Consider the following 14,342-nt stretch of genomic DNA (forward strand, 5'->3'; position numbering starts at 1 on the left):
CAGGGATAGGCGTCCTGTGGTAGAAGGGAGGGTGAAGAGTCTGCCCCAAACCTGGGGGAGCGCGGGCTCCAATTTGGAGCTGATGGTCTAGTCAGTGGTTTTTCCAACATTGTTTTTCTCTTTTCAGCAGCAAACCCCTTAATGCAAATAAAATCTTACCCTGAACCCCGATATGTAAGACAGCTACAAGGGGAGCTATTCTGTTTAAGGACATGTAGCCCAGCCTGCTTAGCACCCCCTCTTCACCTCCCCAAGGACTCCTGAGGCAAGCCCTAGGAAACTTCAGGGCTCTGGCAAGCAGTCTGAAAACCACTGGTCCAGTTTGTCCTGAGCGAGTCAGAGACCCCCACCCCCAACTTCTTGCCACAGACCAGCTCTGAGTTTCTGGTATCAGCATACTCAAAACAGACCAAGGGGCACATGCAGTCTACCACCTCCCCTGTAAATACCATTAAAAAGTGCAGCCCTCTCTCAAAAGCCAAAGTCTGGGCTAAACACCTGAGGCCAATTTTGGTCCCACATTCTTGTGAGTACAACTATGTTGCCACATTCTGGGACCAAATGAAAATCTCCAAGAAGAGTCAACCATGGTCTAGCTAAGCTGATCAGTGCTCAGGATCAAGGGCAGGGTTCTAGAGCACTGTGTCTGAAGTCAGCATTGGAGAGCAGCAACTTGAGGACCTTGGGAAGTGCAGCAGTGAGGTCTGGCTCAGGACATGCATCTGGAGTGAAATCATTTCTCTCTCAAAAGAAAAAGCTATAATCTGAATCTGTTCTAGAGGACTGCGAGCTCTAAAGTTAATGTCCTCAGACTCTGAGGTACAGACAAGTAACACCCATGCAAACAGCGTGGCTTCAAAGAAAATATAAATGCTTCTAGGTCATGGTAGGTACTCTAGAACCCATACACCTGGCCCTCGACAAAGCAGCACCAAAGCCCACTACATGGAATAGGCCAGTCACGGAGTACAGGTCACCCTCACACCCATGGGGTTCAGAGCTGGAATGTTCCTCTCAAGGCATCAGCAGTCTCACTGAGACACAGTGCAGGACCCAGACTGTACTCTAGATCAACATTTACCTCCACATACTCCAAAGGAAAATCAGAGTCCCAATTTAGAGTTTAAGTTTGGGTACAGAAGGTCCCAGAGACAGGGAACACTTTAGGCACCAGTGTGCCCCAGTGGGAGAGGAGGGTGGCAGGTAGGTCCAGCCCCTCCCCCCACCCACCCGCTGCAGGCTCCGCAGCCCTGTTTTTGTTCAGAGCCCAGGAGGCAGCAGCAAGTATGATGCACAAGGAATGGGGTTGGTGAAGCAACAAGGCCAGCCACAGAACTTCTCTTCTCTCCAAAGCCCTGCTAATGATAATGACTTTCTGCCGGAAAGTGCCCAAAGCCCTCTTCTGGATACAGTGTTTCTCCCACAGCCTTGAGGCATGGGGACAAGGAGAGGGGGGAGGAGAGGGTTGGGAGGAGGGACAGAGAACTGGCCCTTGTTCTTGCCAGTCCAACAGGGGAAGTTTTCTCCTTGAATACGGCCACCAGCAGGTTAGACAAGCAGCCCAGCATGCACACGAGCATGCGTGCACATGCACACACGTGTCCAAGCAGCCCACCATCACAGCCACCTCTCCCTATCACCCGAGAACCTCAAGCTTCCATTTCAAGGGGTTGTACCTTCTATGTTTTCCCCAAATCTCACTCATCCAAGGGAGACACAATCCCTTATGCAAGTCAACCTCCCTCAGGGCTACAAATTAGGCTCTAGGTATAGTTTTGTGTGCCTACACCTATAGACATGATCTCTCCCACCTCCTCCCAACCCTGGAATGACTTCATCTCCTGGCCCCCAAATACTTTCCAATACATTCCCTAATGTCTCCAGCTCATCCTTCCAACTGCCTGCCTGGCACACACAGCTCCTTCACACAGCACCCTGCCCCTTCCCATCCCCGTTCCATGCTCATCCATTCACCCCACTTCTTCCAAGGGCATTTCTCTTGTTCTGTTCCTGCTCTCCTGTCCCCCAGCCACACCTAGCCCCACCTGTCCCTGGACTTTCTCACTTGCTAGCAAAAAAGGCCCCTACAGTTACCAGGGCCCCCAGTGCCACGGCCCCTGTCAGCACTGTCCTCACTGAGGCCCAGTTCCCCTCCCGCAGACGCCGCGCCTCCTCCAGGGCCCCGTCCCCGTATAGAGCTGTGAACTCCGCCTGTGGGAGAGAAGGGAAGTAGGAGAGAAAGAAGGAGAAAGGGATATCAGGAGAGGAAAGAGTGGAGGAAAGAGGAGAGGAAGAGTTCCAGTTCCATCCACTGCAAGCACTACCCCATACCCAGCTCCTCTCCAGCCAAAGCTCTACTGGCGGCAAGCCCCCATCATCCCCCATGAGCGCCTGGCTCATTTGCCCTCTCTGCCTCAAGTGAATCCCAGCCTCTCCCTGGCCAAAATTTTTGCTCAGAACTGGCATCCTTTGCCAAGGCTTTCCTGACCACCGCCCATTGCTGAAACCCCCCCACCCATGTCACCTACTCTGGTGTAAAAAGTTCCCGACAGCTGGATGCCATTTCCCTGCAGGCACTGTGTATTCTGTCCTCTGCTTTGGACCATGAGCCCATCCAGTGATGACTGCATGGCAGCCCTGGAGTGCAGAGTCCAGCGTGACACCCAGAGTGAGGGCATCTGATTCCACCCAAATAGGGAGACTCAGCCCCCAGCCTCCAGCCAGAGCCCCTGTCTTCCCTCTGGAGACCAGCTTTGCAGAGGGGTGTGCAGAGCAGCAACTGAGAAGCTCCTTACCCAGCCCCCACTGCTGTGGATCCAGTCGGCCAGCCGTGTCTCCAGGTAGGCCACCATCCACTCTTGCACTTGTCCCACAAGTGGCTCCATTTCTTTGTTGACACTCTCAGCACACAGTGCAGCTCCAAAGACAAAGAAGGCCACAAGGCGGCCCCAGTTGGGGCCCCCTTGGAAGAGTTCATCAGAGACCTGGGTGAAGCGTTGCTGGGCTGAGCCTGGGGTCACATGCAGCTGGGCTGCCAAATCAGAGAAGGTGCGCCGGAAGCGGGTCTCAAACTCATCTCCAGCTGCCCGCATGGCTTGGTGCAGTGGGTCAGCTGCTGGGCCCTCCCCAGGGCCAGCTCCACAAACATAACCCTTCTGCCTCAGCTTATAGCCTACAAAGTCTGCCACTAGAGCCCGTGTGTCTGGGGCTGAGGCTGGGGTCGCCATCCGGGCGGCTGTAAGAGTCAAGGATGAAAGACTGGCATGAATATATGGTCAGAGAGCCAGAAGGGGTACTTCAGGCTTGGCCAACCCAGTGAGACAGGGAGAGAGGTGGGAGGAAATGCTCAGAGACCACTGGGCAGGGAGGGGCAAGAACACGGGAATTAAGTCAAGGTGAGAGGCCCAGGCATGAGGGGCTGGCCATTAAATTCGTAATATGCCACACTAAATGCATAACAAGTAAATTTTATTTTTAAAATACTTCAGATTCTTTCCATAATAGGAGAATACTAGCTCTATAACACCCCCCTACAACCCCCCTTTCCACAGTACACACCTTTTTGGCTAAAGGAAGGGGCTTAGTACCTCCCCAGAGGGAAGATGTAAAGATGCTGGCAGAGGCACAAGATGGGGGGAGGAGACAGGGGCTGAAGGGAAAGGTGGGAGAAGCAAAGGGCTGCCCAGAACAGAGAAGGAAGGGGACACTCACCCAGCCTGGATGGCAGCTCTTAGGACCCAGCGCTGGTGGCAAGGAGCCCCCAGCTGGGGCCTTTCATCCTCCTGGCCAGCGTGGAGCCCTGGGAAGGGGAGGGGGAGAGCAGAGCTAGGCGGGGAAGGCCAGGGATCAGGGTCTGGACTAAAAAGGCTGGGGTTGCAGCTCCCCGGACCGGCCCCTGCCCCCAACGTTCTACCAGCTGTGTGGCCGAATCCATGTTTAATGACTGTCCTCCCGGGAAACCCAGGGCCAAGGGCTTCCTGCCGATACCATCTCTACTCCGGGCTCCCCCCCAGTGCAGTCCAAGAGCCCAACTCCTCCTTCACCCCCACCCTCAGCAAGTCTCCAACCCCGCCTGCCTGCCAGGTTAGGGATCTCACGGGTCAGGCCGCTGCCAGGATCCAGGCCGTTTCCTGGTGCAGGAGCTGGGAGGGAGGGAGAGAGGGAGGAAGGGAAGGAAGGAAGGAGGGAGGAGAAAGGGGGGGCGGGAGGGAGGGCCCGGCGCCGGGTGATGATGGGGCCCAGAGATGCGTCCAGAGAGAGGGGCGGGGCTGGGAAGCAAGCTTGGGAAGGGCCACAACTCCGGAAGAGAGAGAGGGCCGCTGGAGGCCAAGAAGAGCGGGCCAGGGAGAACACAGAGGGCCAGGCTGGGCTCCTGAGCCTGAAGGCTGCCCAGAGAAGCCGGTTAGGCCTCAGGAAACCTCGGAGCAAATTCACCATTTCCAGAAGGTCTCTGATGTTCCATGCACTTGTTGAATTTTTCCAGCCCTGGAGTGGATGCCTGGATTAGAGGAGCAGTTCCCATTGCAGTGGGAACTGCCTGCCAGGTGCCTCGCCCTGTGGGACTGGCAGACATGACATGGACACTGAACATTTTACTCCCTCTTTTTCTCCAGGACCTTTAACCCAATAGTCTCTTTGTGGGCTGGGGCTTTAGCCAGGCATCAAGACTTGGATCGCAAGTAATTTCTGCAGGTAACTTTTCTTTACCTTCTTTCATTTTTTTGGTAATCACATTGGTTTCCTTTTTAATTCTTTTCACTCAACACATGAACTTATTCTCCTTCTGACAAGTTCAAATAATATAGAGGTCTAAGGGGAAAAAATACAAGTCCTCAATCTCCCTCCTCCCACTCCTTGCCCAATTCCACCTCCCTTTCTGGAGGTTGCCAATGTCAAGGTTCATGTTTACCCTTTCAGATTTTGTGTGTGTGTGTGTGTGTGTGTGTGTGTGTGTGTGTGTGTGTGTGTGTGTGTACAGACACATACATATATGTATGCCTATTATTTATGCACGGCAGTATATTTACACAGGGCGGTTCACAGGATGTGAAGCAGTGTGACCACAGGTGATCCTCAGGAGGGCTCTCTCACGCATTCTGACTGGGCCCCACTGGCTCTTGCCCTGACACTTCCTTCGGCTCTATTCGGAGGGACCTCTAGCCAAAGGATAGAAAGAGGCAACCCAATTTTCCTTTCCTTTTTTTTTTTTAAGATTTTATTTATTTCTTTGACAGAGAGACACAGCAAGAGAGGGAACACAAGCAGTGGGAGTGGGAGAGGGAGAAGCAGGCTTCCCGCAGAGCAGGGAGCCCGATGCGGGGCTAGATCCCAGGACCCTGGGATCATGACCCCAGCTGAAGGCAGACGCTCAACGACTGAGCCACCCAGGCGCCCCCCAATTTTCCTTTCCTGCTGGTTCCCTTTGCTTCCACATCCAGTCCAAGCCTTGATATTCCTAACTGCGCCTACAGTCTCTGGAGAAGAAAGGTCGTTTCTGTAACAATAATAGTAACAACTAATACATTTTGATGACTTATTAGGCACTAGGTGCTTTCTTTACATGCATGATATTTATCCTCACACCAATCCCTATGCTGCTTTATTCTCATTCTATAGAGGAAGAGAGGGAGGCTTGGAGAGGTTACTTACCCAAAGCCATGTACTTAGAAACTGGTACTTAATTTTGTCTGACTGTAAAGTGTGTCTTAACTTTAAGTGCATTGCTATAAGTTCATCTCTCTGCTTCAGGTAATCTATGTTGTTATCACACCACTAACAAGTCCAAACTCAGTTATCCCCTCCATTCTGAATGCACAGCAGATTCCACCCATTTATGACTGTATCCTTTCAACCATCCTCCTTACTTCTTTGCTCTTGGGATGATCATTACAGCTGCCACCAGCAAGGCTGCCTTCTTCTTTAGAGAATAACCTAGTCCACTCCTTCATTTGCAATCCTGATTTCTTCTAAGACACTTACTTGAAATAACACTTTTAGGTCTCAGAATCCAAATATATTTCTGTCTGCCCTCCCATTTATTTATAAACCCTGTGAGAGCAGGAACAGAATTTCATTCACTCTTACATCCTTCAGGCCTAATAGACCCTCAGTAAATGTTGATTGAACAAATCATTCAACTCCCGTGGCCAGTTATTGAGCAGGCCCACTCCGATGTTTGAAGGTAACTATAGTGGCTATTTAAGAAACAAAGACTGAACTATGGAGAGAAAAAAGAAAAAGAAAAGAAACAAACGTTGATTTGGAATAAAGGTTCAATGTCAGTCTGAGCAGCCAGAACAGAGCTGCTAGACCAACACAAATTATACCTGGTCCAAAGCTGTGTACCTCAAGGATCTTCTCAGACCAACACCATGGAGTTCAAACTATAGACAAAGCACACTTGTTTTTATCAGAAAACCTCAGGCCATATAGGCCCACTTTGAACCTTATCTATTCCTTCAATTATACATATATAAATATTTATTTCAATTGAAATATATATATATTAAAGATTTTATTTATGTGAGAGAGAGAGAGCACGAGCCGGAGGGACAGAGGGAGAAGCAGAGTCCTTGCTGAGCAGGGAGTCTGATGTGGGGCTGGATCCCAGGACCCTGGGATCATGACTTGAGCCAAAGGCAGATGCTTAACCGACTGAGCCACCCAGACACCCCTCAATGATATATTTTACAAGAGCAAGGAAGACAGTTTTAAAATGCTTGACTGTAACACAAATTAGTAACATTATTTTACACCCTAAAATAGGAAAAGAATATGTCCATGGATTGTATATACATGTATAAAATCAGAAAACTCAGTATCACTTTAAAAATGATTCCTGGCTAAATAGCATTGCTAAAGTTAATTTGGAGTTAAAATGCAAACAAGAATGACTTGTATAATAAGATAGTATGTGTCTCACCGTTTATTTCCAACTTAGTCCAACTTGTGATTTTACAGTTAAACTATTGTGCTGTTTTAAATTTAGAGATTCCAGGGGCACCTGGGTGGCTCAGTCGTTAAGCATCTGCCTTCGGCTCAGGTCATGATCCCAGAGTCCTGGAATCGAGCCCCGCATCGGGCTCCCTGCTCGGCCGGAAGCCTGCTTCTCCCTCTCCCACTCCCCCTGCTTGTGTTCCCCCTCTCGCTGTGTCTCTCTCTGTCAAATAAATAAATAAAATCTATAAAAAAATTAAAAAATTTAGAGATTCCATTTCTACTCTAAGATTCCTCATTACAATACTCTGAAGATGTTAACTATTACAACTAAATGTTTTAATCTTACATAACCAAGTGGATAAGAGTGGGCTCTAGTGCTGGACTGCTTATGTTCTAACCCCAGCTCCTCATTCATTGCCTATATGACCCTGGGCAAGAGTCCTAGCCTCTCTCTCCCTCAAATTTCTCATCTGTAAAATAGGCATACTAGTACTTCCTACTCTTTTGATGGCTATTTATAGGAGTTAATATTTGTAATATTCTTACAAGTGTACCTAGTACATTGTAAGTGTTATACAAAATCAGTAAGGGATTTAGGGGGAAAAAAAACTACACAAAATACTTCACTTTTTTTCCCCATAATGTAGAACAAAATGAAGGAGAAAAAAGCCAGCTCTGTGCCCCTGTTGGAAGCTCTCAGTGGAACTAGAACTCCACAGTCCCAGCTCCAAGAGAGTTGTATGTTCATTCAATAATCTGAGAGCCTACTATGTGCTGAAACTGTGAAGCAGACACAGCCTCTGCCCTCAAAGGACTTGCAGTGGGGTTAGAGATCAGAACCCTAATCTACTTTTTCACAGATGAAAAGACTGAGATCCAGAGAAGTTATGCCATGCTTAAGGTCACACTTCAAAATACTACCAGAGGTGAGACCAGAGCTTTCTTCCCACAACTCAGTTCAGAACTCTTTCCCAATGGACCACCCGCCGTTTTGAGGGCCACATCTCAGCTTCTATTTGACACACTACCTAGTTTTCATGTCCTTTCCTTCTGTGCACCCTCTGCAACCCCCCTCCAAAACCTGGAGCCTAGGGTTTGGAAAAGAAAATGGTGAGCCCTGAAGAGAAAGTCACACGCTGGGCATTTTGAACCATCCTCTGCAAGAAAAGGAAATGTTACTTTATCCTCCCTTAAGCATTAACTCTTCCTATGCCCGAGACGTTGAAGCCGTTAAAAAAAAAAAAAAAAAAAAAAACAGCCTGAGTGGTCTCACTCAGGACCGGAAGGTGGATCCCCGCCCCCTGGTACGCTGCTAAGACAGATGGGGAGCCACCTGTCAGAGGACTGTGGGCGGGGGCCGGGCCGAGAGGGCCCGGGGACCGGAGGGTGAGCGCCGCTGAGCGCACGCTCAGAGCAGACAGCTTGCTGGAGGCAGGAGATGATGGTCTAAAACCCTGAGAGCTGACGATCAGAACGGAGGGGGGGGGAGGTAGTCACGGAGGGGAGACAGCTATAGGAGGTGGAGGAGATGGAGGTGACAGCAAGGAGAGTACGCAACGACTAGGGGCGACTTCTGCGCCGACGCCGGGCGGTCGGGCGAGAGGAAAGCAGGGCAACGCTGCGGCGCTGCCGGCGGGCCCTGCCCGGGCAGGGGGTGCCATGTCTCGAGAGCGGCCCCCCCGCACCGACATTCCCCGCAACCTTAGCTTCATAGCCGCACTAACAGAGCGTGCCTACTACCGCAGCCAGCGGCCCAGCCTCGAGGAGGAGCCGGAGGTGGAGCCAGGCGAGGGCGGGACGCGCCTTGGGTCCCGATCCCGCGCTCACGCTCCGAGTCGGGGTCGCCGGGCCCTTTCTGCGCCCGCCGGAGGCGGCGGGGTCCGAGCGCCCCGCAGCCGCAGCCCCGACACCCGCAAAAGAGTGCGTTTCGCCGACGCGCTTGGGCTGGAGCTGGCCGCGGTGCGCCGCTTCCGCCCCGGAGAGCTGCCCCGGGTGCCCCGCCACGTGCAAGTCCAGCTGCAGAGGGACGCCCTCCGCCACTTCGCGCCGTGCCAGCCTCGTGCCCGCGGCCTCCAGGTAGGGAGGCGGCAGCGGCATGCCCCTTTCCCGGGACCTCCCTGACCCGGCCGCCGTGGGCGTGTGGGAGAGAATTTATCAAGCAACACCTATCTCCATCCCCAACCCTAGACTTATTCTTGCTCATTCATTTTGGGTCCACTCTCTCAGCTGGGCTCCACTCCGACTGCCCTCCGCCAGGGTCGGCCTCGGCTTGGTCCAGTGCCTCTCCCTGACCCCGCCCCCGTCTCTCCTCTCCTCCCCCTTCTCCCAGGAGGCGCGCGCCGCCCTGGAGCCGGCCAGCGAGCCTGGCTTCGCCGCCCGCTTGCAGGCGCAGCGCATCTGCCTGGAACGCGCCGAGGCGGGCCCGCTGGGCGTGGCCGGGAGCGCGCGCGTGCTGGACCTGGCCTACGAGAAGCGCGTGAGCGTGCGCTGGAGCGCCGACGGCTGGCGGAGCCAACGCGAGGCACCGGCCTCGTACGCCGGCCCGGCCCCGCCCCCGCCGCGCGCAGACCGCTTCGCCTTCCGCCTTCCGGCGCCACCCATGGGGGGCGCCCTGCTTTTCGCCTTGCGCTACCGCGTGACTGGCCACGAGTTCTGGGACAACAACGGCGGCCGTGACTATGCTCTACGTGGGCCCGAGCACCCCGGGAGTGGCGGAGCCCCGGAGCCCCAGGGCTGGATCCACTTTATCTGAGACGCCTGGGCCGACGGCGGGAAAGCCAAAGGCACCCAGGGGCTGCGGGAGCCCGAAGATTTGGCGGGGAGGAATGAGAGAAACCGAGATCGGCTGGGAGCTGTCCAAGAGAGTCAAGTGGGGGAGGGCGAGGAGGATGGGAAAAATCAAAGGGGTGTGGGGGAGTGGGCGGAATGAACGAAGGTCGGGGAGATCGGGGTGGAAAAACATTCGTTGGATGTGAGTGATAGGAACCCAAGGCATAGAAGAAAGGAAACCAGAAAGGGCACTGGAAGGATTAGAAAAAAGCAAAAGACGGGTTTGATGGTGATGTCCTATACCGTGAGCTAGTATTGGGAGAAAGTTAGTGGGCTTGTCAGACCTAGGCAGTTGAAGGTTAGAGTACCTCTTTGAGACAGAGGAGGTATTTTGTTTGAAGTAGGAGCCCACCCTACTGTGGTTATTTGTATTGCCAGCTCATTCCCTCTTCTTACCCGCCGTTGCCTCCTCAGGTCCTCCAGTCCTGCCCGTCCTAGCTTTATACTCAGCCATAATTGCCTTGCTTAAGTCCCAGGAACTGCTCCCCAGTCCCTGGCATTATGACAGGATTCTCTTGTCATTCCCAAGGATCCCTGGCTTCGTTTTCCCCTGACTGGCTGGGGAGTGATGGCAGACTGCAATCAGAGCTCCTTCCTCCTCCTCCAGGCAGCCCTGGGGATTAAAATGAAGGCAAAAGCAACTCCAGGCCTGTCCTTGTAGCCAAATAATGTCGTGCCTGAGGAGTTGGTACACTCAGGGGCTTCCAGAAAAATGCCAGCCTCACCTTTCTGGAGTGCCTTTTAATGACCTCTAAGCACTTTAAGCACTGTGTTTGTCAGGAACAGTGAATCACAAAAATCACTATCATGATTCTGCCTCAAGGAAAGAGTCACTGACTAGCTGTATTACATTGGGCAAAGTTACTTCACCTCTCTGGGCCCCAGTCTCCTCCTTGGGAAATTAGATTTTGACTAGGTGATCTGTCACAGTCTCTTCTTGCTTTAACATTTTATGATCTATGAGTGGCAGAGTGTAGATTAGAAGCCACATTCTCCAACATACAGTTGGGAGTGCTACAGTTCAGAACACACAGCACTCCCAGCATTTGGTTGGAGCTGAGGATGGGTCCTCCAGTTTTTGATACAGATATCCCAGAGCCCAGGAAGCATCCTATAACCAGCTTGCAGCCTGATGGTATTCCAGGGCCTTTTTCAAACTGCAGCTCATCCTCTGCCCAGTGCTTTTTGCCCTTGCCTGCACAGACTTCCAGTCTAGGTACTTTGAGACAATTTTGGGCAGGTGCATCTCTGTTGGGGAAAATGATGTTTGGGAGCCCCAGAGATGAAACAACGTTGAGGCTCTTTTGAGGATAAAGGATTATGGATGTAAGATATGGAAAACATTTCAATTCAAGAATTAAAGCCACTTAGTAATTAAATGGTACCAGAAGATGGCAGTCTGTTCCATACCCTGAGCAAGTGAAATGGGAAAGCTGGACTCCTACTCATTCACAATCATGCCTTAGGTCTCCCTAGTTAACCTCTGCTGGTAGTTTTTCCTTTCCTCTTACACTATTCCTAAGCTCTTTGCTTTTTTCTTTCCTTGTCCCTCTCTCTCATCACTTTCATTTTTCTTTTAGCATATAGGGTATTTACCTTCGTTTTCTCTTTTCCATTTGCCTCCATCTTCATCCTTATTGATTTCTGCTATTCCTTCTCCCTCCAGAAGGGGTGGAGAACCTACTGCCTTTTCTCCAAGACCATGGTTGATCCACCTTCCTCCCTCAGGCTCCTTCTTGACAGTCTTCTAGAAGGGAGAAGAGGGAAAAGAAGCAGTTCCTGATGCAGATGAACAGCTGCTCCCAGGTAACCAGCTCCCCACACCCTTTTCTACCTGTAACTAGTTTCTCAAAAATGTCTGAATCCTCTTCCTTGTTACTAAGTCAGAGAGTGCATGCACATGTGCCCCATACATGCATTCAGAACAGAGTATGGAGTGTGTTACCAGGCCCCTCCTGTCTAAAGCCTTAGTCCTTTGAAGGAAGATGGCCGAAAGAGAGGAACCCCGAGTCGCTCCTCAAAGAAATGCCGGTTTAAACATCATCCTTACGTGATGAAGAAAACAAAGGATTTCATGCATCTTGTGGATCACCTTCAGGTCATATTTCCAGCAGAGTGAAGAAAGAACCTCCTCAAAGCCACCAAGCAAAGCACTTTTTAGTCATCAATGAAGAGCCCAAGGGAGGATGATGGAGGGAGCCTGGGTGGAGGCTCAGTGTATACTAATCTCTTGCCTAATGTGTATGCGCTATTGTCATGTTGTATTAACAATCATAATAGCTCACATTTACTTATCCACTCAAATCTGGTGTCTTGCATGCATTATAATTCTCAGAACAACCCTATCAGTTGAGAAATACTATCCCTGTTTTAGAGATGAGGAAACAGCTCAGAAAAGCATAGTAATTTGTTCAAGATCACACCACTGGTAAATGGCATTGCTAGGATTGTGAACTCAGGCTCTCCAGAGCTTCTGTATATAACCATGTTACTATATTTTTTCCTTTAAAAACAAAACTGAAAATTTTGCCATATATAATCTCTTATTAAGAAAAGACCACAGTTTCTAACTGTTCTGCCTTCCCATCCTCCCAGATTATTGAACTGGCTTAGGGAAGGCAAAGTGCTGAGGGTCCCACAATCCCATGCAGGAGCTTGCTGCTCTCTCCTGTACCAGTGTCCCAGGTCTGCAGAAGCAGCAAGGGACCACACTGCCTCCTGCTAGAGAACTTGGGAACCCATTTGAACTCCAGCTTTTCCATACATTGGGATTCTTTCCTGGCCTTAACCAACATTCTACACCTGTTGGTGTGACACCTCTTTCTACTCCCCTGACTGGTCTTGAACTGACCAGTCCTTAAAGTTTCCACTAAAAGGTATCCCTGACTAGGACAACTGCTGAATGGTCTGTGCTTGGGCCCTCTCTGCGAGCCCTGGTATTACTGAGTGGATAAATGTAAACTGGTTGGAGACGGAACCAAGGATAATCCATTTTTCCCTGAGCTTTCTCTGTAAGAAGTACTATGGCTCACCCACTCCCCACCCCCCATCCTCAGCTTTATAGAACCAACACCTGAATCTTCTAGTTCTTCCCATGTAGAGCTGCCCCAGGGCCTGGGGGTAAGCTGATAGTCTAATCTGATATGGGGAACACTAGGAGTTTGGTGGAATCTTTAGAGATGTGTTAGGTGTTAGGCATTGGGATGGGTCCTTTCCCCTGAAGGCTGATGACTATATGAACAGGAGCAATTTAGTGTATAACAGGTCAGCTGTGGACTAGGCAGTGCTAGAAGAGAAAACATTGCCTTGATCAGGGGCTTGGGTCCTTGAAGCCACACAGCTGGAACACTTTTGCCCAGTCTTCCTACACTTAACCTGTCTGACAACCTTCCTCTCGTACCTTTGTTTCTCTTTATGCACGTAGCTCATTTCTCTTCACAATAAGCCCTAACTCCTAAACTTTCCAGTCAAACTCCCACATTCCCTTGCTTCTAACACCTGCGTTTCTCTGGAGCTCCTCTGGATCCTTGCAATCTGCAAGGTCATAGAATCAGAGACCTGGAAAAGCTTGTCTTTAGAGATCACTGGGTCCATTCTCCAGTACAAATGAGGACACAGGTCCAGAGACGAGAAGACTTCAGCAGGGTCAGAGAATTTGTTAGTACAGCTCGAGATGGGGCTTAACCCCAGCCCTCCTGACCATATTCCACTCCCAGGCTACAAAACGGGCCTCTACAGTCAGACCCGCAGTTTTTCATGGCAAGCAATAATATCACAAATGTTTCATTTTCTGTTGCTAGCTTCTATTCCCTTCCCTATCCAGGCATAAAAAGAAACAAAAGGCACTTGTAGTTTTCTGTTTTCCCAGCCTTGGCACTTCTTTGGGTGATATTGCTAAGGAACAGTGAAGTTGCTAAAAAGACTGAATAATCCACCTATTGACAGTTAACCTGGAGAGGAATTGAAAGTTTGCTTTGTGAATCCCCCCAAACCACTGTTCTCATCAGGCCCTCCCAGAGTGTCCTCACTCTCTTCACAGTGCAGCCCTGTTCACTGGGCCCCAGACCCACTAGTCCTCACTTCAGCTTCCTCATGCAGCTGCCCTCCCTTCTGGATAAAAGACCTCATATTTGAAATAAAGTTGAAATATGAAAGTATATAATAAAATACTGAGAAATACTGTTTGTTTGGGGTGGAGGGTGGCAAGAGACCCAGAAGTGAGATTCTTCTCTCCCACCCCCCATATCTTGGTTATCTCATAAAAGTTCTGTCTGCTGGTGTCCTATTGCTATGCAAAAGTTGGGTGGGCAAAAGATGGAGGAGTTGGGCAGCCCTGGTATAAGATACCCCAATAGAATCCCACCACTATATTGGGTAGTGGTAGGAAAGTTATCAGGGCCCAGCTTTAGTCCCCTGGCACCCAGCACCAATTCCTGGTGCAGTTAAAGGGTACAGCTTGGGTAAAAGCGCCGAGTATCCCCCCCGGTTGAGGGGGGGCTCTTCTTCCTTAAGGGGGCCATCTAAGTTACATTCTGCTCCTTAAACACTGAAGGAAAGAGCAAAGCCCTTTTCTC

General features: G+C 50.7%; 2 protein-coding genes across 10 annotated transcripts; one reads left to right on the forward strand and one right to left on the reverse strand.

The window, feature by feature from the left end:
- Positions 1-138: 138 nt before the first annotated feature.
- Positions 139-4,224, reverse strand: BCL2L2 (BCL2 like 2). 2 transcript variants are annotated; one of them, XM_027572528.1, is made up of 4 exons: positions 4,098-4,224; positions 3,712-3,799; positions 2,796-3,235; positions 139-2,211 (listed from the first exon to the last, which is right to left on the reverse strand). In XM_027572528.1, exons 3-4 carry the CDS (start codon positions 3,225-3,227, stop codon positions 2,062-2,064), a joined length of 582 nt encoding a protein of 193 aa, XP_027428329.1. In that variant the 5' UTR covers positions 3,228-3,235; positions 3,712-3,799; positions 4,098-4,224; the 3' UTR covers positions 139-2,061. The 2 variants fall into 2 exon arrangements, with proteins under 2 accessions (XP_027428329.1, XP_027428330.1); XM_027572529.1 differs by having other exon boundaries at positions 1,713-2,211; positions 4,077-4,149.
- A 63-nt stretch (positions 4,225-4,287) lies between these two features.
- Positions 4,288-13,925, forward strand: PPP1R3E (protein phosphatase 1 regulatory subunit 3E). Of its 8 annotated transcripts, none has more exons than XR_003516021.2 (4): positions 4,288-4,446; positions 4,614-4,692; positions 11,435-11,574; positions 11,734-13,925. XR_003516021.2 is itself a non-coding variant. In XM_027572524.2 (4 exons), the coding sequence occupies exons 1-2, from the start codon at positions 8,599-8,601 to the stop codon at positions 9,689-9,691; spliced, it is 840 nt and encodes a 279-aa protein (XP_027428325.1). In that variant the 5' UTR covers positions 8,377-8,598; the 3' UTR covers positions 9,692-9,808; positions 11,435-11,574; positions 11,692-13,925. The 8 variants fall into 8 exon arrangements, 7 of the variants coding, with proteins under 7 accessions (XP_027428325.1, XP_027428321.1, XP_027428326.1 ...); XM_027572524.2 differs by lacking the exons at positions 4,288-4,446; positions 4,614-4,692 and adding exons at positions 8,377-9,015; positions 9,269-9,808 and having other exon boundaries at positions 11,692-13,925; XM_027572520.2 differs by lacking the exons at positions 4,288-4,446; positions 4,614-4,692 and adding exons at positions 8,377-9,015; positions 9,269-9,808.
- Positions 13,926-14,342: the final 417 nt, after the last annotated feature.

Source organism: Zalophus californianus, chromosome 6, assembly GCF_009762305.2.
Source record: "Zalophus californianus isolate mZalCal1 chromosome 6, mZalCal1.pri.v2, whole genome shotgun sequence".
NCBI lineage: Eukaryota > Metazoa > Chordata > Mammalia > Carnivora > Otariidae > Zalophus > Zalophus californianus.

Coding starts and splice junctions, on each gene's coding strand:
- BCL2L2 (XM_027572528.1), bottom strand. CDS start 3,227: ATGGCGACCCCAGCCTCAGCCCCAGACACACGGGCTCTAGTGGCAGAC. Junction 2,212..2,795: donor TCCACAGCAGTGGGGGCTGG/GTAAGGAGCTTC, acceptor TCTCTCCCACAG/GCGGAGTTCACAGCTCTATA.
- PPP1R3E (XM_027572524.2), top strand. CDS start 8,599: ATGTCTCGAGAGCGGCCCCCCCGCACCGACATTCCCCGCAACCTTAGC. Junction 9,016..9,268: donor CTCGTGCCCGCGGCCTCCAG/GTAGGGAGGCGG, acceptor CCCTTCTCCCAG/GAGGCGCGCGCCGCCCTGGA.